The 26126-nt window shown below is 33.6% G+C and overlaps 1 protein-coding gene across 2 annotated transcripts; it reads left to right on the top strand.

Annotated features, from left to right (window-relative positions):
• The first annotated feature begins 72 nt into the window (after positions 1–72).
• On the top strand, positions 73–24867 carry GIN1 (gypsy retrotransposon integrase 1). 2 transcript variants are annotated; one of them, XM_045565590.1, is made up of 8 exons: positions 73–171; positions 9816–9961; positions 11609–11802; positions 13649–13954; positions 17820–18011; positions 18107–18283; positions 18775–19057; positions 24498–24867. In XM_045565590.1, the coding sequence occupies exons 2-8, from the start codon at positions 9820–9822 to the stop codon at positions 24773–24775; spliced, it is 1572 nt and encodes a 523-aa protein (XP_045421546.1). In that variant the 5' UTR covers positions 73–171; positions 9816–9819; the 3' UTR covers positions 24776–24867. The 2 variants fall into 2 exon arrangements, with proteins under 2 accessions (XP_045421546.1, XP_045421548.1); XM_045565592.1 differs by lacking the exons at positions 73–171; positions 9816–9961 and having other exon boundaries at positions 11749–11798.
• Positions 24868–26126: the final 1259 nt, after the last annotated feature.

The raw sequence follows: 26126 nt of genomic DNA, 5'->3' as shown, positions 1-26126 counted from the left end.
CTCACCGGGCGGAACGATTTCCGGCAGGAGCCGAAGGATCCGCCCTAACTTTTCCTGACCGAGGTCCCACGGACTACTGTCTTAACGACTCGGGTAGTTCCGCTTCCGGCAGCACCAGATAAATTGTGAGAGGACCCTTAAATCCTGTCGTTTGAATTTAGGACCACCTTGGTGAGTGGTCGTTCTGGTGTGTTTTTGTCATACCTACTGTTTTTTTAAACTGAGGCGTAATCTGACAGTAATTTCAAAACCATTCGCCTTTAATGACCTAAGGAAGGGTTTAATTGATTCTGTGTAGATACTGCGCAGGCGCCCTTGGGGCGGGAGGGCCTCTGCGACGTCCCGTGCGAGCTGAGCAGAAAGCGAGTGATGTTGTCGGGCCTGGGGAGGTGCTTACTCAGTGTAATCGAGTTTTACTTAATGGTCATTTTTCTGCTTATGCTAAATTTAGCTGGACCTTGTCTTAAGAATCAGTTAACGAGCCGTCGAAACTCTTTGGAAATGCTCCCTGATAGTTAAGGTAGCGTTTGAAACTCGGAGCGCTTGAGTAAAAAAAGCGCAGCACTTGGCTGACGTTAAAGAATTCTCCCCGTTACTTTATCATAGTTGTCATGTAATCTGAAATTTTGCCCCAAATTAAAATCTGTGGCGAGGATAAACATGAGCTAAAGGGGAGATGTTGTCAGTAGTTTACAGGAAAAATGTACACTTTCTGTGAATTTTCCTTAAATGGGCATTTCACAACCAAAGTAGATACTTTTTTTTTTTTTTTTTTTTTTTGAGACAGAGCCTCACTCTGTTGCCCAGGCTAGAGTGAGTGCCGTGGCGTCAGCCTAGCTCACAGCAACCTCAGACTCCTGGGCTTAAGCGATCCTCCTGCCTCAGCCTCCCGAGTAGCTGGGACTACAGGCATGTGCCACCATGCCCGGCTAATTTTTTTTCTATATATATTTTTAGTTGACCAGATAACTTATTTCTATTTTTAGTAGAGACCGGGTCTCGCTCAGGCTGGTCTCGAACTCGTGACCTCCAGCGATCCACCCGCCTCGGCCTCCCAGAGGGCTAGGATTACAGGCGTGAGCCACCGCGCCCGGCCCAAAGTAGATACTTTTTAAAAGGAAATTCATTGATCCCATGTGGCTTCATGTGTGTGCATATGAAGATGAGGCATTTTTTAAAAAATGAATTTGTACGCTGAAGTGAAGCATATTATAGAGAAGTGTCTGGTGTATTTAGATTTCCCAGTCCTTGACGTTGCATAAAATTGTGGGTTTTCATTCTTTTGAAGATTAAAATAGTATAATTTAAAAGTCATAATTCTCATCCCAAGTCAATGTGTTTATTGAAACTGTAGATTTTAAGTTGGAACACGTGCATATTATAACCCTTTAAAGGTTAAATTGGTAGCCTTGATGGTTTTTACCCTTGGTGAAACACAGTTAAATCCTAATTTTAGTTAAAGTAATACCTAACTGCCTTTATTGGACATAAACATAAAATTATCAAAGGAATTAATAAGTATTTGTTGATTTTATTTGATGTCATGCAAGGGACATAGTGTAAAAAGTTCAACCAGTTGTGACCCTGACATTCCTCTTGCAAAACTAGAAGTTGTAATCAGCCACCTTCACTACTTTTTCTTATTCCTACATGTTTAAATACACAAGTCATTATTTTAACAGAAATTCTTGAATATATGAACATATCCAAGGAAGGCCTAAAGTGCTATTTATTCAAACCAGTTAATTCTCTCTTGTGAATAATACCTTTAATAATCTTTCAGTATAGGAAGATATTTGTACTGAATATTATTAATACAGCTTAAAACCATTTTCTCATATTAACTATTCCTGAAATGGACTGTTTCTAGGGACCAAGTTGTGAATAGGCTTTGAAAAAAATAGTGGTTCTTTTAAATTATTTTTGTATATAAATACCAAATATTAGCAACAAAACTTTTAACTACTTCAAAGGCTATGCATTTTGTAAACTGATTTTTCTTTCGTAGGCATTTTCCATTTCTTCTTATCATCTCTCAACCTCCAGACCCAAGTATACAACACCTGAGTCTTCTGGGTTTCTTGTTAGCATTAAAACATGAATAAACATTGCTATAAAGTGTAATCACTGTTAATGAAAGAAAAGAGATTTTAAAATCTTTTTCCATGTAGATAAAGATTTTGAGAAAAGAAAGAATTCTCTGTTACTTTAAACAGCCTGACATAGACGATGATAATACTTACATATAACAATAATTATATATTGCTTTAGTATTTGCAAAGAACTTTTCAAATGCATTATCTCATTGATCCTCATACTTGTGAAAAAGGTGGGGCAGATATTATGTCCTTTTTCCAAACTTTAATACTGAGGCTTATGTACGCGTTACATGCCTGAAATTCTGACTCCCAAAGTCTATATCTTCTTAGACACACCCTACTTGTAGTTCATGTATGTGAAAGTGGAGCATAATGTTTTCTGAAGTGAAATAAGTAACCATGGGAACATTTGCTATTTTTTTAAATTAGTGTTACCTCTCCTGTCAGGAATGGAGATAATTCTTTCTTCATTCACAAATAGTGGAAGTCCACTGTGTTCCAAACACTATGTTAAACAATATAAACATAAAAAAATTAATAAGACCTTCCTATTCCTCATTTATAATCTAAATTACCTATTACAATAATCACTTTATAACTTGTCTAACAGAGGCCTGAATCAAGTTTTATGAAGGCTAAAGATAACAAGTTGTTGAGTTATTAGTACAGCAGGGAGGAAAAAAACAGGAAATTTGAAGTTTCAAATGTCAGCTCATGCACTCACTGTGTTACCTTGAGTAAACTGGACAATCTATGAATCTCTATTTTTCTTATCTATAAGATGGATATAAAACTAATACTTTATAGAGTATTTTGAGGACCATCATAGTAAAGTACTGTATAAATGTTTGAAATTATAGTCATTAGTCACTTAACAATGGCATAAGTTCTGAGAAATGTATCCTTAGGTGGTTTCAGCGTTGTGTGAACATCATAGAGTGTACTTACACAAACCTAGATGGTGTGTATATATATATTTTTTTTTCTAATGTGGAAAACCAAATATCTCAGTACCATTACCGAGTATCCATCATTTCTCCCAATCATTTCTCCTACTTGATCTGCAGTGCTAGTATCAACTGCCATATATCAGATTTTTGTATATGCTCCATTATCATCTTATAGGACCGCCGTCATATGTGCAGTCCTTCCTTAACTGAAACATCCCTGAAGTTCATGACTGTATTTTAAAGAATTTCTTGAAAATCGTTTCCTCTTTCTATACTTTTGGCTTTTCCAGATGCCATATAAGTAGAAGTATATAGTATGTAACATTTCATGTTGGGCTTCTTTCGCTTAGCGTAAATGATTTTGAGATTCACCCATATTGTCAGGTGTATTTGTAGTTCCTTATAAATGCTAAATGATATTCCACTGTGTGGATTGACTATGATTTGTTTATCCATTCACCAGTTGATGAACATTTGGATTGTTTTCAGGTTTTGGCTGATGAGAATAAAGCTTCTAGAAACATTGACATACAGGTTTTTGGGTGGACATATTTTCATTTCTCTTGGATTAATACCTAGGATTGGTATTACTGCGCCATATGGTAAATTTATGCTTAACAAGAAATTACCAAACTATTTTCCAACATGTTTACACCATTTTATATTCTCACCGGCAGTGTTCTGCATCCTTGGTAGTACTTAGTATTACTAGGTTTGGTTTTGTTCTGTGGTGTTGTCATTGTTTGTGTAGTGGTATCTTACTATGGTTTTAATTTGTATTTTTCTATGCAAATAATGTTGAGCATTTTTTCATGTGTTTATTTGTTAACCGTCTCTTCTTTGATGAAGTGTCTGTTCAAATCTTTTGCCATATTTAAAATTGGGTTGTTTTCTTGTTAAACTTTTGAGAGTTCTTTATAAATTCTAGATACAGGTTCTTTATCTTACGTATGTATGGTAAATATTTTCTACCAGCTGTGATTTCTCTTATTTTTTTAACAATATCTTTAAAGGAATAAAAATTTTAATTTTTTCTTTATGGATTGGTATTTTTTGTTTGCTATCTAGGAAGTTGTTGCCTAACCTAAGCTCACAGAGATTTTTTGTTGTTTTCTAGAAGTTGTGTAGTTTTACATTTTACATTTAGGTCTGTGACCCATCATAATTTAATTTTTACATATGGTGAGATATGAGTTGAAGTTCATCTTTTTTCGTATGGATGTCCAGTTGTTCCAGCATTTGTTGAAAGATTATTCTTTCTTCATTGAATTACCCTGGGACCTTTGCTGAAAATCAGTTTACCATAGCTGAGCAGCTGTTTCTGGATACTCTATTCTTTTCATAGATCTATGGCTATCATTTTGCCGGCACCACACAGTCTTGATTACCATAGAATTAGTGGAAGTCTTGAAATCAGATAGTGTGAAATTCTTCAACTATGTTCATTTTTCAGAGTTGTTTTAACTATTCTAAGTCTTTTGGTTTTCCATATCAATTTTAGGATCAGTGTATTAGTTTCTACAAAAGAGATTGTGGATTTCTGATGGGGATTGCATTGAATCCATAGATACATTTGTAGAGAACTGGCATCTTAATGAGTTTGTCTAGCTGTTTCTCATTGTTAAGTTGAGAGTGTCTCTTTCCAGCTTTCTACATTCTAATGTAGAGAGAAGTGTATATGGGAATTTTTAAATAGTATTTCAGAAAGAAATAATTTACTTCCATTGTTATATTCACTGTGATATCTTATTGGAAGCGATCACAAAACTAATCCATTTGTGAATTTGATGTCATTCCCTACTGCCCTCTTAAGAACATTGTACAATCATGTAATTTTTTTTCTCCTCTGTTTCCAATGGTCTTTCTAGAAGCCCTTCCATTAGCATTAAACTTTCTGGGTTATTCCCTTCTTGAAAACAAAAGAATCTTTAAAAAATGGGTTTTTTTAATTGTAGTAAAATACATATAACATGAAATTTAACATCTTAACCACTTTTAAGGGTACAGTTCAGTGGCATTAAGTACATTCATATTGTGTATAACCATTACTACTGTGCGTGTCCAGAACTCTTTTCGTCTCGTATAACTGAAACTCTTTACTGATTAAATGATAACTCCCCCATTCCTCCCTCTCCACCCCCAGTCCCTGGCAATCACCATTCTTCTTTCTGTTTCTATGTATTTGACTACTCTAAGTACCTCATATAAGTGGAATCATACAGTATTCATCTTTTTGTGACTGGTTTATTTCACTTAGCATAATGTCTTTAGGATTCATTCATGTTGTAGCATGTTTCAGAATCTCCTTCCTTTTTAAGAGAGAGATATACACACACACACACACACACACACACACACACATATGTATACATATACCATATTTTGTTTATCCATTCATCCACTGATGAACACTTGGGTTGCTTCTACCTTTCAGCTGTTGTGGATGATGCTGCTATGAACATGGCTGTCAAAACAGACTTTTAACCCTGCTAGAATGTAAACTCTATGAGGGCCAAGAAGATATACATCTTGTTTATTATTTTATGTCTAGTTTTGAATCTGTCACATAGCAGGTGCTTAATAATATATTTTAGATCGATCAGTGAATCTCATATCTGTCTCCAGTAACTGTCTTGTAGCTCCCTGCCTTTATAGCTAATCTCAAGCTTACTAAATCCACTTTCTCAATGTCCATTCTTTCCTTATTGTGTCTGGTTTCCACTTGTCCTGCTCTACTATAATGGTTGCCAAAACCATTAGATACATTTTTGTTCTTATATCACTTAGCCTCTTCATTTACTTCTAAGAACTCTTTATTCCCTAGACTTCTGTAACCAGAACCTCAGCTGGCTTTTTTACTATTTCTCTGGCTATTCCCATGCCCCTGCAGATTTATGATGTATACAATTAAACTAATAAGCTTAATAAAGTATTGCAGATTTTATAATAAAAGTTGGTATATGTTACTATAAGTGTATCAAGGAAGGTATACGTAATTCTGTCTGAGATTGGAGATGTCAGAAAGGATTCAAAGATAAGTGAATTCATTAATGTGAACATTGAAGGATAAGGTTATGTCCACACTTCTTACTCTGTACACTTTCCCTCTGACCCTTCTTCCATTGCCTTAACTTCAGTTACCATCCACAAGCTGAGTTCATCCATGAGCTGCATACAACATGCTTAATGCTGTCATCTTCCTTCATAAGCCCGAACTTCAGAAGTGATCCCAGACTCTTCTTTGCATTCACTCCACACATCTAGTCAGTCACAGTTCTTATAAAACTTACCTGTTCATTTCCACAGACACTGCTTTGACTAAAAATTTCATCATTTCTTGCTTTAATTAGACAATGGCCCCCTCACTAACCTGTGCTTGCATTTGTATCTCTTCAGCCCAATCTATCATCCATGTTGGTACAGATTGGACTTTGTAAAATAGAAGTCTGATAACTACAACTTATTCTTCAAAATTCAAGTTGAGTTTGGTCAGCGAAGCACTCTGCAGGAAATGGCATCTAGCCAGAGTTCTGAAAGATGATTAGAGGTTGGAGAAATGGGGATGAGGCCTATTCCTCAAAAGTATTATTGAAAAGCTGTGAGCACACTACATGGAATGGTTGAAGAACTGTGGTTGGTTATTTGTTGTGTAACTGGAGCTTAGAGTTTGAATTGAGAATGCCAAGAGAAAAGCATGGAGAGGTCAGTAAAGACCATATCTTGAAAAACTTTTAAAACCTTTTATGTTTAGATATCATTAGTGCTATGGTCTGAGTGTTTATGTCCCCCTAAAGTTCATATTTGAAATCCTAACCCCCAAGGTGATGGTATTAGGAGGGCCTGTACTTCTCTGCGTTTGGTCTTTTCCTCCTGTGAGCTTTTCACAGGCCTGTAAAGACTTTCTCCTTTTCTTTTTAAGGTCCTTCAGGAGTTTTTGCAAGCTTTACTGAGCTCCAAAGGGAGGAAGTAAGGATTTTTATCTTTCTTTTATAAGCTTCATCTTCCTATAGATACCATGCTCTCAGCTGACTAGGATGGGATATTTCTAGATTTTCCTTCAGATGATTTGGAACATTGATGGTCCCAAAGGCCATTAAGGGAAAGAAACTATAGCTTGAGGTTATATATAGTATATTATAAATTTTGCAGCATATAAACCATATAATGATTGAAGGGACAAATCTCTCCCTTAGACTTGAAAGAGCTTGTGTCAGCATTGCCTAGAGATGAAAATAGGACACAAAGAAAAAATGATTTTTGTTTTTTAAGGGTTGAGGAGGGTTAATGCAGAGCTAGTTTGAGAGGCAAGCAAATAAATAGGTAGACTCAACTCTATATTCCCAGTTGAAACCACACAGGCCTTCCTGAATTGGAAATTGATCAAGAGTAGAAGTTTGGCATGGAATCCTTTGGCAGAGGGGAAGCTGTAGTGAGGATGACATGAAGGTAAAGGCATCAGTGGGTCTTATGTGACAGATTGAAGGGCAGTAGGGAGGTACTAGTACTTCATCACAGTTAATTTGAAAAGTACTGACCTAGAGCAACATGAAACTGGACAATAGTAGAAGTAGCTATAGGACAAGGGCTGAGCATACACGTGGTAAAACCTCTTGATGCCTTTACTGTTTCTAGTTGGAGGTTATTATGACTATAAAACATCTATGAACATTTTATACACATCTTTTGATAGTCACATTTTTTGCTTGGTTGTAAACTTAGTAGTAGAATTGCCAAGTCTTTAAGGTAGATATATGTTTAGCTTTAGAAGAAACTCAGTTTCCCTAAGTGGTTGCAGCATTTTACACTCCCATAAACAATGTATGAGAGTTCCAGTTGCTACTTGTCCTCACCAACACTTGGTGTTATCCGTGTTTTCAATTTTATCCTTTTTGGATTTTAATTTGGTTTTAATTTGCATTGCCGTGAGGAGTAGTGATGTTGAACACAATTTCACTTGGTTATTATTCACCATTTGAATGTTATATTTTATGAAGTGCCATGTAAGATTTGTCCCCCATTTTTTGAATTGTATTTTTTCATTTTTGATTTGTATAAGTTCCTTCCATATTCTAGGTATCAGTCCTTTGTTAGATATATGTATTAAAAATATCTTTTCCCAGTCTGTGGCTTATCTTTTCACTTTCTTATGGTGTCGTTTGATGAACAGGACTTTGATTTTGATAAACTCCTATTTTTTTCTGTTATAGATAGTATTTTTTGTGTCCTGTATAAGAAATCCTTGCTTATCGCAAGATTTGGAAGATCTTTTCCTATGTTTTCATCCAGAAGCATTGTCGTTTATCTTTCGCATTTAAGTTTATGATTTATCTAGAATTAATTTTTGTGGAAGATGTGAGGTAGGTGGTTAAGGTTTATTTTTTTCCTATAGAAATCTTTAGTTGTTATAGCATCATTTATTGAAAAGACCACCTCTTCCCTCATTATATTGATGTCTTCATTGTAAATGCATTACTTTATATGTGTGGATCTAATTCTGGACTTCCTCTTCCATTACGGTGATCTGTTTGTCCTTATGCCAGTACTGCACTGTCTTACATATTGTATTCATATAGAAAGTCTAAAATCTGATCCGTTCATTTTTGAGATGTTTTGGAAACTGTGATAAACTATATTTGTGGAGGTATAGCCATCTACTACAAAGTAAAAAATACATATATTTAGTATTTAATTGAAAACGAATTGAACTTAGAACAAACTGTTTTATAGTACCTTGTAGAGATATTCTATGGCCGTACCACCCTGAACGCACCCAATCTCATCTGATCTCAGAAGCCAGGCAGGGTCGGGCCTGGTTAGTACTTGGATGGGAGATAATGAACTTGTTTTTAGGTTATAGTGGCATACGGTTAGCATTGCAGAACCTTTGCTTTTAAAGTGGCTTACAATTTATGCTAACCTAAGATTAGAAATGCACTGGTATTCTCTCTTCACATTATAAATAGATCAGAAAGGTGGTTTTTGCCTGTGCAAGGAGCTGTATCAGAGACTTGATAGGCTGTGTAAGCCACGGTGATAGGCGTAGTCTGTTCTGCTTTGTTCCAGCATTCTCTTTGCAGTAATATACTCTCTTAGTCTCTTACCTAGATCCTCTAGTGGTCAGTAAACATCCATATAGTTTTCAGAATTTCAACACTGTAAGCATTTTTATCAGAGTCACAGCAGGAAACAGAAGCCATACTCGGGTGGGATTTTAAAGGAAATTTAATGAAGCTCCTATTTACAGACAGAGACAAAGACACCAACATGGCACTGGGAGACTAACAATGGCAGAAAATAGTTACCACTTCTAGGGCTGAAATGGCAAGGAGAAGACATGATCGTGAATATATTTAGAAGTAATATAAAACTATATTTCTCCCCTTATAACCTATCATTTGTTAAATATTTAAAGATCACATAATAGTACCATCCTGTGTAAGTAACATTTCAGTTGATAGCAATGAGAGATTTTAAGTAAACCTTTTTGAAGTGTACTTGTTCATTTCCTTTTTTTCCCAGTGTGTGGAGAATTTTCAGCGTTGTCACATGGAAAGAGACAAGATAATTTTTCATGCTGTATATCAAAAATAGCAATTGAATATTTTAGTTCATGTACATCACTGTTCCTTTCCTGTACTGCAATTATCTGCCTCACAAATATTTTGGGAATGCTCAATTCATATGTAAGAATAAATATGACAGAGCCTGAACTGAAACAGCAACTGAATTAGCTTATAATTTTTTTCTTTAAATAACTTTTATTTAGGTTCATGATGGTCCGTAGTGGAAAAAATGGTGACCTTCATCTTAAACAGATTGCATATTATAAACGAACTGGTGAATATCATCCAACTACACTGCCAAGTGAGAGAAGTGGCATACGAAGAGCAGCAAAAAAATTTGTCTTCAAAGGTAAAATTAGTGTCCAAAATCTTGAGTATAGACTTATAGATTCTTGTACATATGTGTTCTTTGTGGAATCCTGAGAGTTTCTATGGTAATTGGTTGTTGCCAAACCATGACCAGTTTAATTGATGATGCCAATCAAAAGCAAAGTAAAACTCACACTGAAGCTAACTGAAGGCCAGTTAGCATGAAAAGGGTAGTTTAAATTAGATACAGAAAATGATACTGTGAAAGAAAATAAAAACATTTACCTAAATAAACAACTTCTACTTTTGCCCTCTGGTACACCTACTCTACTGGTTTACTTTAAGCACTAATACCACAGTCAATGAGGAACTTATTTGAGGCTTAATATGAAAATGTTGACAAAGTTAACTGGTTTGTTTACCATGATAAAAAAGGGAACGAATTAACTATATTTATTTATGTGATTTCCCCCTCTTACTGCCATTTAAATATTCTTAAGATGACATATATTTTAGGCCCCTGAATCTCCCTGAATGGATTAAATATTTGAAAGGCAGTAGGATATTTATCCTAAAAGGTCATGATAATTTTTCTCTCTTTTACTGCCTCCTTCAGAGGGAAAGAGAAGTTTGGGTTGAGATAAGCAATAAGTACAATCACCAGATAATTAAATGAATGTTGGTACTATTAATGGGAGCTTTGCCGGTTGGTATAGCATTAGGCTTTCCCCAAAGCAGGTCAAGAAAATTCTAAGGTAATAAATAAATAACTGCTCATGTCTCCCTCTGTACAACCCTACCAATAACAGGCAGATCCATTACTTCTTACACTAAAATGAGAATTCATTCATGCATTTACTTAATAATTTGTGTAATAAATGTTTACTGAGTTTCTATGTGCCAATCACATTCTAGGCCTTGGAGAAATACTGATGAATAAAATAGATAAGCTTCCTGCACTTAGGTTGCTTAATTTCTAATTTAAGTAAAGAATGTTCCACTCAGTATGTGCTTAAGCACATTAATAGCTTCATGGTGTAATCTGGAGTTTGAATGGCTACCCTATACTGGAGAGTTAGGTGGTAGTTCTCTGCATCCTCTAGTTGCTTCCCAGCTGCAGATTTTTCTCAGGTATCCTCATAAGGAAAACAGAGAATTGTCTTGAGGCTTAAGGTTCTCCCACATTACCAGCCCTACCTTTCACTCAAATCTAGAAAAACATGAAAGAGGTGGTTGCTTGCAAAAATGCAGTTATGATAAAATGCTATTTTAGAAAATTCTGTTGCAGGAAATTGCTTATCTGTACATAATTTATTTGCTAATTTATACCATTTTAGGAGGCACCTGCAGGTATTTTCTTAGTTTGAGTACTTCCATAGAAAGTTAATTTTATATTTCCATACTTATTATATGCTTTGATAAACAAGGTAGCTCTACTTATATTGATAGCTACAAAATTACAGCAGCTAATGCTCCTTCTAGATACCTGGGAAGTGTAACAGCTGAGGACCTTTCCAATTGTATGGTAGCATCATTACAAATAAATACTCTCTTGTAAGTAGAGTAAGATTTTATAAAACAAAACAAAACTCCTCATGGTTTGAAGATAATGCTGTGATTATCTTAAAACTGTATAGATAGATCTCTAAAAACTGCACTTCTATTTTTTTGATATCACTTATTCCAGAAAAAAAGCTGTTTTATGTTGGAAAAGACAGAAAACAAAATCGTTTGGTAATTGTTTCAGAAGAGGAAAAAAAGAAAGTCCTGAGAGAATGTCATGAAAATGACACTGGAGCTCATCATGGCATATCCAGAACCCTCACGCTGGTGGAATCCAATTACTATTGGACTTCTGTGACCAATGATGTCAAACAGTGGGTATGGCTTATGTATTTAGAATATTTTTAAAAATGTCTTAATAATGCTCCAGATTTACTCTGGGTATTACCTCTCGTTAGGTACTTTTTGTATGGTAGTTTCTGTACAAAAACACTTAAAGGGGTTTTTATTTCCCTTAATTCTTTTAAATCACTAAACTACAATTTGAACAAGAAAAAAGCATTATTTGAATATTTGAAAATACCATATTTAGATAGGAGATTATTTAGAACCAGATTTTTATTATTGAACTCCTTTTGTGCAAGCAGAATTTAAATGGGGCTAGAATTTGTTTGATTAAGTCATTACGTCTTTAATGGCAATGATAACAAGCTTTTCTTGAGGGGACAATATGTTCATAATAAGTTTGGGCCACTGTGTGCTCTCATGTTTTGTCCTGTCCCATCTTGATGTAGAAAATGTCAAGCATGGCAGAAACCCAAAACCAAATAAATGCAAAATCAAATTCTGAAGATAGTAAGTCTGAGTTTTGTAGCTTTATAACCTATTAGGACCTTCAACTTCTTCTAATAGAAAGTTCACCTATAGGAATTGCAGAGTTCTTGCTGGTAGGTCAACTGATCCTACTCTTTCTAGTGTACTGTATACCAAATGGTAAGCATTCCTTGGTGTAGATGTCAGATCTCTTTAATAGTCATAATAATGCATCAAGAAGACTAGCATTTCAGGCATAAAGAGTTAACCAACATTTAATGATCATTTGTGAGTTATCAGTTTATGAGTATATGCAGATATTCCAAAGACAAATATAAATTTGTATTTGCCTTCAGAGCCTGCCATGCATTTCTCTACAAACATTCAGTGAAATCTTTGTCAAATCTTTATCATTTGAGAATGGATATGATTTTTGGAAATAATCAGGTTATGTGTGACAAAATTTAGTGAATAAGTTTATGTTTGAAAATTATTATTAAAAATAACTGTGACTATAATGTAATAAAAAGGTTTTTAAATTTTTCTTCAGAAGTTAGTTTGAAAGAAGTTTCCAAAGTGGAATTCCAGACGTGTATCGCGCAATGGTACCACCTATAAATAGGTCAACTGATATCTTCTCACTTCACTCAAATGAAAGCTCCATGACAGCATGGACTTTGTTTTTGTTTACTCTCTTTTCCCACGACCTATAGAAATTTATGGCATCTATAAATATTGTATGTATGAAATTATGTTTCAATAAATATTGTTAGAATCAATGAATGAACTTCTTAGAGTAGTAACTTTAGAAGTAAACATCTTTTGCACATAGAAATTATTATATATTTACATACTGATTTAAATTACAGAGAACAGTTTAGGATCTATTGAAATATCTAATAAATGTTTATGGAATGTGAACCAGAGTCATGTTCCATCTCAGTAAGATGATGGTCATTTGATAGTGTAGTCATCCCTTGGTATATACAGGGGGATTGGTTCTAGCATCTCCCACATTGCATGTTACCAAATCTGTGCATAATCAAGTCCCATAGTTAGCCTTGTGGAACCCATGTTTATGAAAAGTCAGCCCCTTGTATATGCAAGTTTCACATATCTCCCTGCCCATGTATTTTTGATCTGTGTGTGGTTGAAAAAAAGCCATGTATAAGTGGACATGTGCACTTCAAACCCGTGTTGTTCAAGGGTCAACTGTAGTAGCAACTATTAAATTTGCTTGTTGTTCTGAATAGGTTTAATTCAGTGCTTAAGTTCTTAGTCCAAAGTTTCTCTTTCAAGACACAAAGTACCTGTTAACTATTTTAAAATTTGGATTTATAAGACTTCTTTTATATTATGTTGAATATATTAACATCTGTATATATTTTCTTTGTCCTGTGCCTGTTTGTAGGTGTATGCTTGCCAGCATTGCCAAGTGGCAAAAAATACAGTTATTCTAGCACCTAAACAGCATATTCTCAAGGTGGAAAATCCATGGAGTATAGTTACTGTTGATCTGATGGGACCTTTTCATACAAGCAACAAAAGTCATGTCTATGCTATAATCATGACAGATTTGTTCACAAAATGGGTTATGATTTTGCCTCTGTGTGATGTTTCAGCATCAGAGATTTCTAAAGCTATTATTAATATATTTTTCTTATATGGACCTCCTCAGAAAATAATAATGGACCAAAGAGATGAATTCATTCAACAGGTAAGACCAACTACTTAGGTCTAAGAGCATATCTTATTCCCTTTCATTGTCCAGCACACAATGCCATTTGTGTTATATTACAGAGTGCTTAATAAATTCAGATAAATTTCTACAGGTATAGAGGTATGATATTGTATACTACAGGAGTCATTGGATTGGAAATCAGTACATCAGGAATTTAGTACTTATAGTGCCACTAAGTAACTGTAAACCTATCTTCAGGTTTCTTCAGACTAAAATGAAAAGATTGCACCACATGATATTTGTTTACTTGTGCATAAAAATCCTATTGTTGACAGTTAAAGGGAGATTTGAGTAAATGAAAAATACATCATGCTTCAATATTGAAAGGTTTTTTTTCCATTGCCCTGGACTTTTTCCTGATTAACATTAACCTGAAAAAATAAGTAGGCAAAAATACATATGAAAAGTTTAAAAATATGTAATAACTACTAGACTTAAGGCATATTTCAAAATTTTTATAATTGACAGGATACTGATATAAAAAAAAGTCAGAGATACCCAGACTTTCTTGGTTCAAAACACCATTGATGGCTCACTTAAAAAGAAATACCCAAAGTTATATATATTAATCAGTTAGGACCAGTGTGAGGGGTCCTTTAGATTATTCCCAGGATCCATGATGCGTCAGGAGGACTCAGCGTATAGTCATACTTTTGGCTAAGATTTATTCAGTGAAAGGATACCAAGCAAAATTAGCAAAGACAAAAGGCTCATTGGGAAAAGACTAAGGGAAACCAGGTACAAGCTTCCACAATCTCCTCTCCCAGTGAAGTTACACAGGACATGTTTAATTCCCACAGCAATGAGTTGTGACAATACATGGAATGTTATCTACCAGGAAAGGGTTTTTATTGGGGGCTGGATATATAGGCACTCTCTTCTGCCTGGCATGTACCAAAATTCCAGACTCTGTGAAGGAAAGATGTTTGGCCTTCTAATCCAAACCTACATTCCTAGACACTAGCCAAGGGCCAATTTAGTAAGCAAGCCTTTCAAAGAATGTAGCAGTCTCAAATCTACTTTGTTAATCTGCTAGAGTTAAATGATACATTAACTCTTTTCTGCACAGGTCCATCCAAACTTAGTAAGTATTTATGTCCTAACCACTTGGTAGCCATTTAAAAAATAATACTCATAAATTGAAAGAAAAAATATTTTTATTTCATTCTTAAACACAATTATTTGCCAATGGATTGTGTGTACCTTTGACCACTGCGTACCATCTCAAACCTTAGAATCATATTGTATACTGCCACCCTCATTTCCTGTTTGACAATAATTTTTACATAGTAATTGATTTTTATCACAGCATCTCCTGAAAAAACAAAAACACAGTTCTATAAAAATATGATGTCATTGAAAGAATTGTAACCTGATCCAGTGTTGAAACTGAACTATCTTAAGCTAGTAGTTTTCATGGCATCTGATAGGTGTTAAAAGGGAAACTTGGCACAGAGTTTGTTAACAGTGATTAAAATGAAAAAACTGACATCACAAATGAGTAGAGTAGGATAGGATTATAGAATAAATTTAATTAACAGGTAATAATGTTCTAATTGTTCTTATTTCTATAGTATGATTTTAGAATTTAATACCACATACTGAAATTATTTTCAGCTAAACTAAGGAATTTTTATTTTTTTAATTGAAAGAGAAAAATTAGATATTAGACTTTTTAAAAAATCTTTAGGAATGGAGGTCACATGCTCCGATTAGGAACGGTGGTAGGAAATTGGCCATCAACATTAAAAGTTATCAAGAATATTCTTTGAAATATTGATTCCATCATATTAATGAAGATCCTTACCTTAAGTGCATATAGTGCTTCAAGACATTAGCTAATGATAGCCGACAGTTTTTCTAGGCACGTTTAAAGTCATGTGATAACCAATTCAAGACTTTGAAAATTTTACAAAAGGTAACAATAAATGTTTATAAGCTCTTTTGTGTGATTTCTTAATAATAAAAAAAGTCACATATGGCTGGGAAAATGTTCTTTTTGCTGTGATTGAAATGGCTTAAATATTACACAAAGCATAATGGTGACAAAATAAAATGTCTTCTTTTGTCAGTAAATACACAGAAAACACTAGTAAAGATTAGAACATAATATACAATGTGAAAGGTTTATTATACAGTTGGATAAAAATACAGATATTTCTAACATAGCTTAGAGTATTTGCTAAATTGTTTCAGTAAAGTACACAAAGAACTTTTTGTAAACCTCTGAAGGAAAGAAAGAAACATTCAATGGGAAAATTTCTTTTAAAAGATGTCTTATGGAAACATTTTGAAACAAAGAAGTTGAAGCCTTTTCCAAGGGTTATTTAAAATCATTGATCAGCACTTCATATTGAAGCTGACCCAAATGACCTTTTCTCCGGGATTTCTAATTCCTTTTGAATTAACGGTAGGCAGCCTGAATTTGTGTGTGTGTGTGTGTGTGTGTGTGTGTGTGTGTGCGCGCGCGCGTGTGTGTATCAGCTAGGAATTGTATTCAGCTGCAAGTAACAGAAGTCCCTTCTCTCCCCCAACATATAAACCCAAATTGGAGTTTTTATGTTCTACTCAGGAAAAGAAAACCAGGTTGTTCAAAGCTGGAAGGGTAGCTCTGAATGTCGTTGGGAATCCATGCTCCTAGCTCTCTGTTCTACTATCTTGGTGATGTGATTCAATCTTGTGTCCACAGTATAGCCACTGGAGCCCATGCCACAATGTATACATTTCAGTCAGAAAGAAGGGGGAGAGCAATGAGCAAACAAAGCTAGTACCTGCTAAGTATGTCCAACAACTTTCATTTACATCTTTTTTGTCCAGAACTGTGTCACATGACCACCCTTACGTACAAGGGAGCTTGGGAAATGTAGTTTTGTTTCTTTTCACTCTCATATTACCTTTACCTGTTTAGTTATTCTGATATTAGTTGTCCTAATATTCTTTTAAAAGACAAATTTATCAGCCAAAGATTTACTCTATCAAAAATAGTAAGAAAAAATTTCTGCAGGATGAGGTAGGAAAAATACTTACTTTACATTTAACAGGCATTCTATTAGGTTTCTTAACTCATTTTGACTTCTTTTAGGTCCTGCATATTATAAGTAAGATATAAGAACAACAATAATACTAGCAGTTAAAAGTTATAAAACACTTACTACTTGCCAAGAATTGTTTTAAGTGCCTTGTAAACACTAACTCATTAATCCTCAGAAGAGTCATGGGTAGGATTTCCTTTATTTTACAGATGAGGAAAAACTGAGTACAGAGAGGTTCAGTGACTTGGCCAAGGTCACACACCTGTTAACTGGATTACGTGATCTAGTGTTTATTTGGGAGACTGTCTACTGAGTTAAAAAGTTATTTGAACTCAAAGTTAGTGTTAAATTCTTTTCTTCCATTTCCTTGTTGTATGTATATATTTGGCAAGGAACTTCATCTTACTTTTAAAATAATAGGGATTGCATTAATTCTGTATATCACTTTAGGTAGTATGGGCATTTTTCTGCAGTTTCTTTTCTCAGTGTTTTGTAGTTCTCCCTATGTATGTCTCTCACCTCCTTTGTTAAATATATTCCTAAATGTTTAATTTTCTTTACTAATACCTCATAAAAGTGTTGTAAGGCCTAATAACAATAATGTAAAGTATCTAGTATGTAGACCAATACATAGTAAGGACTCAATAAATGCTAACTACTATTTTAAAACAAAATATGTATGTTTTTATACAGAATGGCTATAGTCAATGAGAAAGGCAAGATTCCAATTCTTTTGAAGCCTTTTTTTAATCAGTGGAAAAATACAATGCAAGTTATAAAAAGCCAGCTTTGTTCTATATATTTTTCAGATTAATGTTGAACTGTATAGATTGTTTGGCACAAAGCAAATTGTAGTTTCTCACACCTCTGGAATTGTTAATCCAGCTGAAAGTACACCTAGCACAATCAAAATGTTTCTCTCCAAACACTGTGCTGAGTACCCAAACAACTGGGATGATCACCTATCAGCTGTTTCATTTGCCTTCAATGTAACTCACTTGGTATGTGCCTTTTTATAATTCTATACTTCTGAGTTATGACTGTTTCTTGGCTAGATTACTGTTTTATTACAAAATTGCTATTTTCTTTAAAATAGGAGCCTACTAAAAATACACCATATTTTCAAATGTTTCATCGAAATCCTTATATGGCTGAGACTTCAGATAGTCTTCATGAAGTGGATGGTGATAATACAAATATGTTTACCAAAATTCTAGATGCAGTTAAAGAAGCTGGTAAAATAATGGAGAGTAAGACCACTTCAGTGGGCCAGGTGATTCTATTTAACAGAAAAACTCTATAATCTAGAACTCTATAAAGTGATACTTATTTTTAAAATTTCAGCCTATACCCATGTGTATGCGTGCACACACGATAGACCCATACACCAAATTTTTTATCTATCAAATTTTGCTTGTTTTGATTATATAGAATGCTTATTAGCAGTGAAATTCTGAGACAATAATAAGAAAACCGTAGATTTTGGAATCAAGTAGAGCTGGATTCATCTTGGTAGTCTTGCTGCTTATCAGTTGTTTGACTTTAGCAAATTACTTAACCGATATTAGTTTGCCTTCTATATATAATAGGAGTAACAATACTGACTTTCAGATGTCGTTTTTAGAATTAAATGGGATTCATGCCTAACTTTTAGTAGCATTTCAATAAATTACAACTTTTTATAATATTATCATTATCTACATTTACCTTCAAGAAATTATAGCTCTTTCATTCTTTTGTTCTTTTTTCTTTTTACATTTATAGGTGGAGAATAATGTGGATGAACTAAATAAAAGCAAGATCATTGTTAAAAAGAAACCAAAGCAATTAAATCCATTTCATTTAAAAGTGGGTCATGAAGTTTTAAGACAAAGGAAAAATTGGTGGAAGGATGGTCGTTTCCAGTCTGAATGGGTTGGTCCTTGTGTCATAGACTATATTACAGAAAGTGGATGTGCTGTCCTGAGAGACAACACTGGGGCTAGACTTAAAAGACCTATCAAAATGTCCCACCTTAAGCCGTATGTAAGAGAATCCAGTGAACAAGGTAAATATCTGTAACTTCTCTACGTTTTTACTTTCTTTGAGTGAGGAGAGAACTTAAACATAACAGAAACCTTTCTTCTCCTCTTTGGTTAGGTTTTCCTTTCTCATTTTTATAAAATTTGGTATAGTTTTAGATAACCCAGGTAGTCTTTTTTTATTAGCATGTCTCTTCTGGAACTGTCAGGTTTGTGAGAGATTTTTATTTTGGTTTCTAGTGTGCTTTTTCATAGTTCACATGGAAAATACTGAACCTATATCTACTGGAGGGAGGATTATATCTTTTCTATTTTTGCTTTCACAATGTCCTTTTAGTCATTTTGTGCCTCATTTTAACATGAAAAGCAGCAACTAAGATCACTATCATAATGCCAAAACCAAACATACTGCCTAGAATCCAGTTGTGAGATAAATATGTTAAGGAACTTAAAATATCATTAATTTTTAATGTTGCTTTATAGTTAGGTCATGGGTAGGGAATGGGGAGGATACAGAGTAGAGTATACTCAGAATGCTGTAAATTGCTTCAGAAGAACACTCTAGACAGGTTATACTTGCCCCAAAGTATGATTGATTCTTACCCGTCAAGATCCTAATCTCTCTGCCCATTTCTTTCAGAGGTTAGTTAAATGACATTTTTGCCAGGGCTTTCAGATTAAATCCCCCACTTTATCAAGAATGTTTTATTTTATCCTAATGTATTTGCTCCCTAGAGCTTCCCTGAGGTGAATAACTAGGAGAGAGTTAATTGATACCTCAGTTAATTATGCTTTTTCTATAAAAAACATTAAGCATTAATCTTATCTGAATATTAATAACATTTAATGGAAGATAGTATATTTTTAAACAACACAAACAAGTTATTTAACAGACTTTAGTAAATAACAACAAGAGCAAAACAACAAATAACCTACAGTTACCCTGTACCTTTTTTAGATATGAAGCCCTTGGGGGTTCCTCAGTAATAATAGCTCAACTCTGCTTCTGATCTGGACCACAGCTCCTGTGTTAAAAGCTCTTAGTGCCTTTCCTTCTTGTGACAGACCCAATTGCTCTTGTCAGTTAACTTATCTTGTATTATGTTCTAATTCTGAAAACTCACAAGTACTTTCATTCTCTTTGTTAGAAGATAAATGCTTACGTTCCTCTGTTCCTCTTCTTAATTCTGAGCTACTTAGCGATCCCTCCCTTCCACAAATTAAGTAGGAAAAAAGATTATACAAGTACATGTTCTTTCTTCTTTAGCAAGATCTTCACCTTAATCTTTAGCATTCAGGACTTGCTCCTTCCTAATGTGTTAACCTTCCTTAATTAATACAAAATTTACATTTAAAATGTTGATATACCAGGATGTGTTTCAACATTTCACAGTTTGCTCTTGCCAAAGACTTTCTTAGAAAGGAGGCCAGATATTTTGCTTCTTTTATATAGTTCAGAACCCAATTGAAAAGGACAATTTCTAAACAGAGGAAGTATAATTTTTTCCTCATGCTTTAATTCTCTGCAGAAGTTTTTTCCAGTAATATAAGGAAATTTCAGTATAACTGAAGGAAATATTGACTGATGGAAGGATTGTATCTTTTCTATTTTTGTTTTCTAAAATGAGGAACCTGATATTGATCAGTGAATTTGTTTTAGTTTTTCTTGTTAACCAAAGGAAGTATAGATCTGGCCATCTGAGAATCTAGTTCTTGATTACTATTTGATCCTTTATTGTGTTTCTCTCATTTGCATAAATTTAAAATAAATGTGATTTCTGCCATCATTTTCCTCAGTATCGCATATTTTGCTGAAAATTTTCACCTCACAAGCTGATTTTAAAGTGTCCTTGAGCTAAATTTATGGCAAACAAAATGTCTTTGAATAATCATCCAACTTGTTTGACATAAATTTGGATAAGCTGTATCCAACTATAAATGTATCTGTCAATACTTGTCATTACTGTTCTTTACCAGCCCTGAGAATTCAGAGCTATATTAAGGACTCAGTATCTAAAGCAGATATATTTATGTTGCCAACTTCTTATCCATTCTTATCTAGAATACAGTGCACAGCGAGCACATTCAGTACTAAGGTCTACAATATTTGTCATTGCTGTTTTAAGCAGGCCTATTTCTTATTTTGTCTAGTTCAATCCTAGGCACTTTTTCAGACCAGTTAGTTAGTAGGAAATTTTAAAATATATCATAGTGTCTCTTCGTAATCATAATGTTCCCCCTTGAAAAGAAAAATGATGTTATTGACCCATTATTTTATCCAACATAAATTGTGAGTAGTTTTTAATTTGTTTTGTTTGTGATAGATGTGGGTCTGCCTTACACAAAGGTTTTAGTTTGATTTCCCTTCCCAGTGGAAAGCCCACATTTGTGAAATGATTTGCATTATTGTATAAGTTCCCTGTTGTTGCCATAACAAATTACTAAAAATTTAATGGCTTAAAACAACACAAACTTATTATCTTATAGTTGTCTAGGTTAGAAGTCCAAAATAGGTCTTACTGGGCTAAAATGGCTAAAATCAAGGCATTGGCAGGGTTGTGTTCCTATCCAGGTGATGTTTTTAATCTCATTTTTTTATCCTTAAAAGTACATAAGGAAAAGTATAGCAAAACTGCTGTTAACACCATCTTAAAATGTCTTGAAAATACCCCAGTTTGAAAGAAACTCAAAACTCACTATTCAGTCTGGTCAAAATTGAAAATGATGCTTTCATCAAACAGATGTCATATCATAACTGAATTAATAGAATGAGAAAAGAAAAATACTTAGCAAAATCTACTGTATAATGTAACTGAGTAGAAAAGTCCTGTAATATGGTATGTTAGATATTCTCTCTCTCTTTCTCTCCCTCCCCTCCCACCCCTCCCTCTCTGTTTTGAGGGCAAAAACTTCATATTCTTTTCTATATCTCTAACTCTGGATTGATCTAGATCAGTGTTGTCCAATTGATAAGTAATACAAAATATGTAATTTTAAATTTTCTGATAGCCACATTTTAAAAAGTACAAATAAATAGGTGAAAATGATTTTAATAATATATTTTATATAACCCAATATATCCAAAATATTATTAGTTCAACACATATGTAAAGCCCTAAGAGTTTCTTTTCTGATAATCTTTATTGAAATTAAAGAGCATTTCTATTGGCTCCAGTCGATTTAGACCATACTAGGAATTGAGACATATTTGACCTGTGCAAATGAGTGAGAATTTTTTTTCCTACACAAACGGGCCTTTGACAGCTTCAGAGTAGTTTTCCATTGTGTGTAAAATAATTTGTGTAGAATTTGCTAAGTATAATCCTTGTTCATTATGGTTTGATTACAATAAGTTACTTTAAATGTTATCACTTATATAAAAGAAAAATGTGTGTATGTTTCTTATATTACTTACATATATATAAGCTCTCCTTTTACAAACAGGTGAGGTTGGTAAAGTCCATTTGTTTCTAAGTCCAGTATAACTAGGAGGTGCTTAAGTTCAAGTCTCTGAATCCATTTCCAGCAAATCAAAGTGGTGACTTTTAAGAGCTTTACATATAAGCATATTTTTCCCTTTTGATATGTTTACAGGACATATTTTTCTAAAATAGACCTGCTTCATCTATATGGAAAAAAACTTTCTGACAAATAACCTACTTCATCACAGATCTCTGAAAGTGTCTTTGGAAATTCCTTAAATGCTGTGGTATCTGCTGTCACTAATAACTTTGCAGTAGTGTGTAGGCCTTGAAACTGTAGAATTCTCCATGGCTTATTATAAAATTTCATCAGCAGCACTTTTACCACACCTGACATTTTTAAGTTCTCTTGTAAAGTATTACTTAGCCTTCTCTAGCATTAACAGTAGGCTAATAGAAAACTTTGATGTTAAACCTCTAGCAACACACTCTGACAGTGTTTCAATTTCATTGGTGATTTTTTTCTTCCCTCTTGCTGCTATTGGGTATAATATTTACCATGGATTGCATGATTTTTTTTTTGTCTTTCAGAATTATTCCTGTTGTCCAGCAATTCATTCCATACTAGCATACAGAAATTATTTTCTTACCACCTTCAGCTATTCATACTTTTATTCCATTATAAATATGTGTATCTTCTTAATATCATTTAAATCTATTGCTGCTTTTGCATTAATAAGAATTGGTGAGGATAAACTCTTTCACAACTAAAATACCACACATACTTTTCCTAATGAAGAAGTAAATGGACAAAACTAAATGGCCATAAAAGCCTAAGCCCACTTATGCCATCTTTTGGTAGAGAGAATAGTTTTGTGTGATCTATTGAAGTTTGCAAATTTAAAGTTGTTAAATAAATAAAGTTCTGGGATTGAAATAGGCTCAGTGAGCTATTTATATGTTAATATTATGAGTAAAGTGGGATCATTTTCCAGGATATACTAGCAAATTTATCGGCTCTGAAAAACTTTCATTGCTCTCTAATCTAAATGGGCAATTTATCTTCCTTTTGCTTAAAAAACTTAAAGTTTGAGGATTCCTTAAGGTATTAAAATCTTCAAGAGAATCTGTCAACGCTTTGGAAGAAAATCCAGAAAGAGCATTCAGGGATCCAGGAAGTTAATCACCTGTGATGCAGAATTCCTTGTAATGAATTAAAATATCAGACGGGGGAAGACTCCTATTGTATACATTAACCTTTATATAAAAACGTACTACTGCATTACCATCGGTTTAACATTCATTTTGAATTTTTTTTTCCTAATGGTGATAATAAATTTGCTCAAAATAAAATGCTGAGAAGAAAAATTTCCTGTCAATACTTCGTATTGATTAGTTAGACCTTAAAAAGTTTCTAAGAATTTTGCTATCAAATTAGACTTTTAAAAGCTAAATTTTTTAAGCCACTTTATTACAGCCTGACTCTTTATACATTTTTATCATATAAACCTTATTTAGCAACTATCTTCTTAATATAATATCTTCTTAATACGGGTTCTTTAAAGATTGGAGAATTATCTAAAGTTGTAAATGTAAGGATTTAACAGTTCTATTCATTAAAATACCTTTCATAACCCCACTAATTCACCCAGAAATGCTTTGCAGAAACAAGGATATCTTCATTATCAAAAAGAAAGTTTTATAATTTTGTTTTTAATCCATATCATACTTCTCATTCCTTCTATCCTCTGTTCCCCACACATGCATATCTACCAAAGACAGCTCAAGGGAACAAGAAAACTTGGCTGTTTTAAAATCCGTGATCTTTCCTGTGTTCTTTGTATATGAACTACCAAATTTATATCCCATTTGTTCATTCTTTGACATGCATATTTATTTAGTAAACAGGAAAACTCCCCAGAAGTTAATCTTGATAGTTAATTTTTATTACCTGGGATTTTGTTTCTCATTTAAAATTGTTGAATCTTAAAATGGTGTTTAATTATAATTCTAAAAATCAAACTTATGATATCTCTTCTTTCAGACAGTCTTTATCTCTTGCAAGGTTCAGTAGTGGCAGACCATGACTATATCGGATTGCCTGAAATTCCAGTTGGAGCATACCAAGCAAATATTCTGGTGGAAGATGCAACTATTGGTATAGTTGACAATGAATTACTGACATCAAACAAAGATCGTGAACTATTAGAATATAGAAATGCCAAGATCTCTCCATTGATAGAAGATCATGGTACTCTTGAAAAACAGACTTTCAGTCTGTTGGACTCTTCAAACCAAGTTCTTGAATACTTAAGTTCGTAAATGCCAAAATTCATTTAAAGTGCTTGTTTAGAATGTATAAACCCTTAAATCTTGATATATTATTCATTAAAAAAGGTTGTCTAGAACAAGTATCTTGACACATTCTTAATGACTAAACCCTGAAGATTTATTTTATAACTATTTATTTATCTAAAGTTTTGTCACATTTGAATATCAGTATTTGTATATAAAGGCAAAGGAAGCACATAATATATAGAATACTTTTTCTTCTAGAAAGAAAATATTCAAAGTGCCCTTGCTTCTTAGGAAATAAATTCCAGTTCAAAACGTTCAAATCTTTGTCTGGTATTGGTACCATGTTTTTTTTCACTTTCAAATTTTCTGGAATATCTACATTTAAAAAATGAACTACCTAGAATGGGATTAATAAATATTGAACCAACTATAACAATGAATGAAATGAAATTATTTTTTGCATCATTGGAACTTCTAAAAACAAAATGGTAGGGAAAAAATTAGGGTTATTTAATGGGCTTTCACAAGATATTGGTAATTTCAAATTATCTAATTTGTTAGGGTCAGGATTAGGGTCTGCAACTATATATTGGTTTGAATACATTTGTTCATTTCCATATTATATTTTAAAGCCAAAAGATCAGTTAAAAAGATTTTTTTTCTGAAATCTTAAAAAAAATTAATGATAAAATAACTCTATTAGAATTCTTAAATTGTAATTGATATTCATAACGTCATTCAATCAGTGTTTATTATAAAGTGCTATGAGAAGCACTGTGGGAAAATAAAAAGATGAGTCAGATGGGTACCTCATCTTCATAAGGGACTTACTATCTGATAAGGAATATAGACCATGTACAATACAAACAAGTACAGATAATGTACTTAGGGAGGCAAAAAAGAGAGAAATCATTTTTGGATAGGAAACATAGGTTCATCCTTATAGTATAAGAATCATTTAAGCTTGACCTTGAAAAATGTGTAGGATTTGGTGAGTAAATACAAAAGAATTAGGAGAAAGGAAATGATAGAGACAGAAAAGTATTGTAATGATTCACAGAAGGGCAGGACTTTTTGTTGTCTATACTACTTAGGATATAAAGTGAAGTAGCAAGATGAGGGAGGATAAAGCTGAAAAGGTAAGTTTGGAAACCTTGTGGATAGCCTTGAAAACAATTAAGAATTGATATGCATCCCTCTCAATATTCATGTTGAATTCTTAACCCCCAATACCTCAGAATGTGACCTTATTTGGAAATAGAGTTATTGCAGGTGTAATTAGTTAAAATGAGGTCATATTGGAATAGGCTGGGCTTTACTCCTATATGACTGGTGTCCTTATAAAAGAAGGAAATTTGAACACAGACTCAGTGAG

This window comes from Lemur catta, chromosome 12, assembly GCF_020740605.2.
Source record: "Lemur catta isolate mLemCat1 chromosome 12, mLemCat1.pri, whole genome shotgun sequence".
Lineage (NCBI taxonomy): Eukaryota > Metazoa > Chordata > Mammalia > Primates > Lemuridae > Lemur > Lemur catta.
Note: the sequence above shows the minus strand (reverse complement) of the source record. Positions and strands in the feature narration are given on the sequence as shown.

Coding starts and splice junctions, on each gene's coding strand:
- GIN1 (XM_045565590.1), top strand. CDS start 9,820: ATGATGGTCCGTAGTGGAAAAAATGGTGACCTTCATCTTAAACAGATT. Junction 9,962..11,608: donor AAAAAAATTTGTCTTCAAAG/GTAAAATTAGTG, acceptor CACTTATTCCAG/AAAAAAAGCTGTTTTATGTT. Junction 19,058..24,497: donor AAGAGAATCCAGTGAACAAG/GTAAATATCTGT, acceptor CTCTTCTTTCAG/ACAGTCTTTATCTCTTGCAA.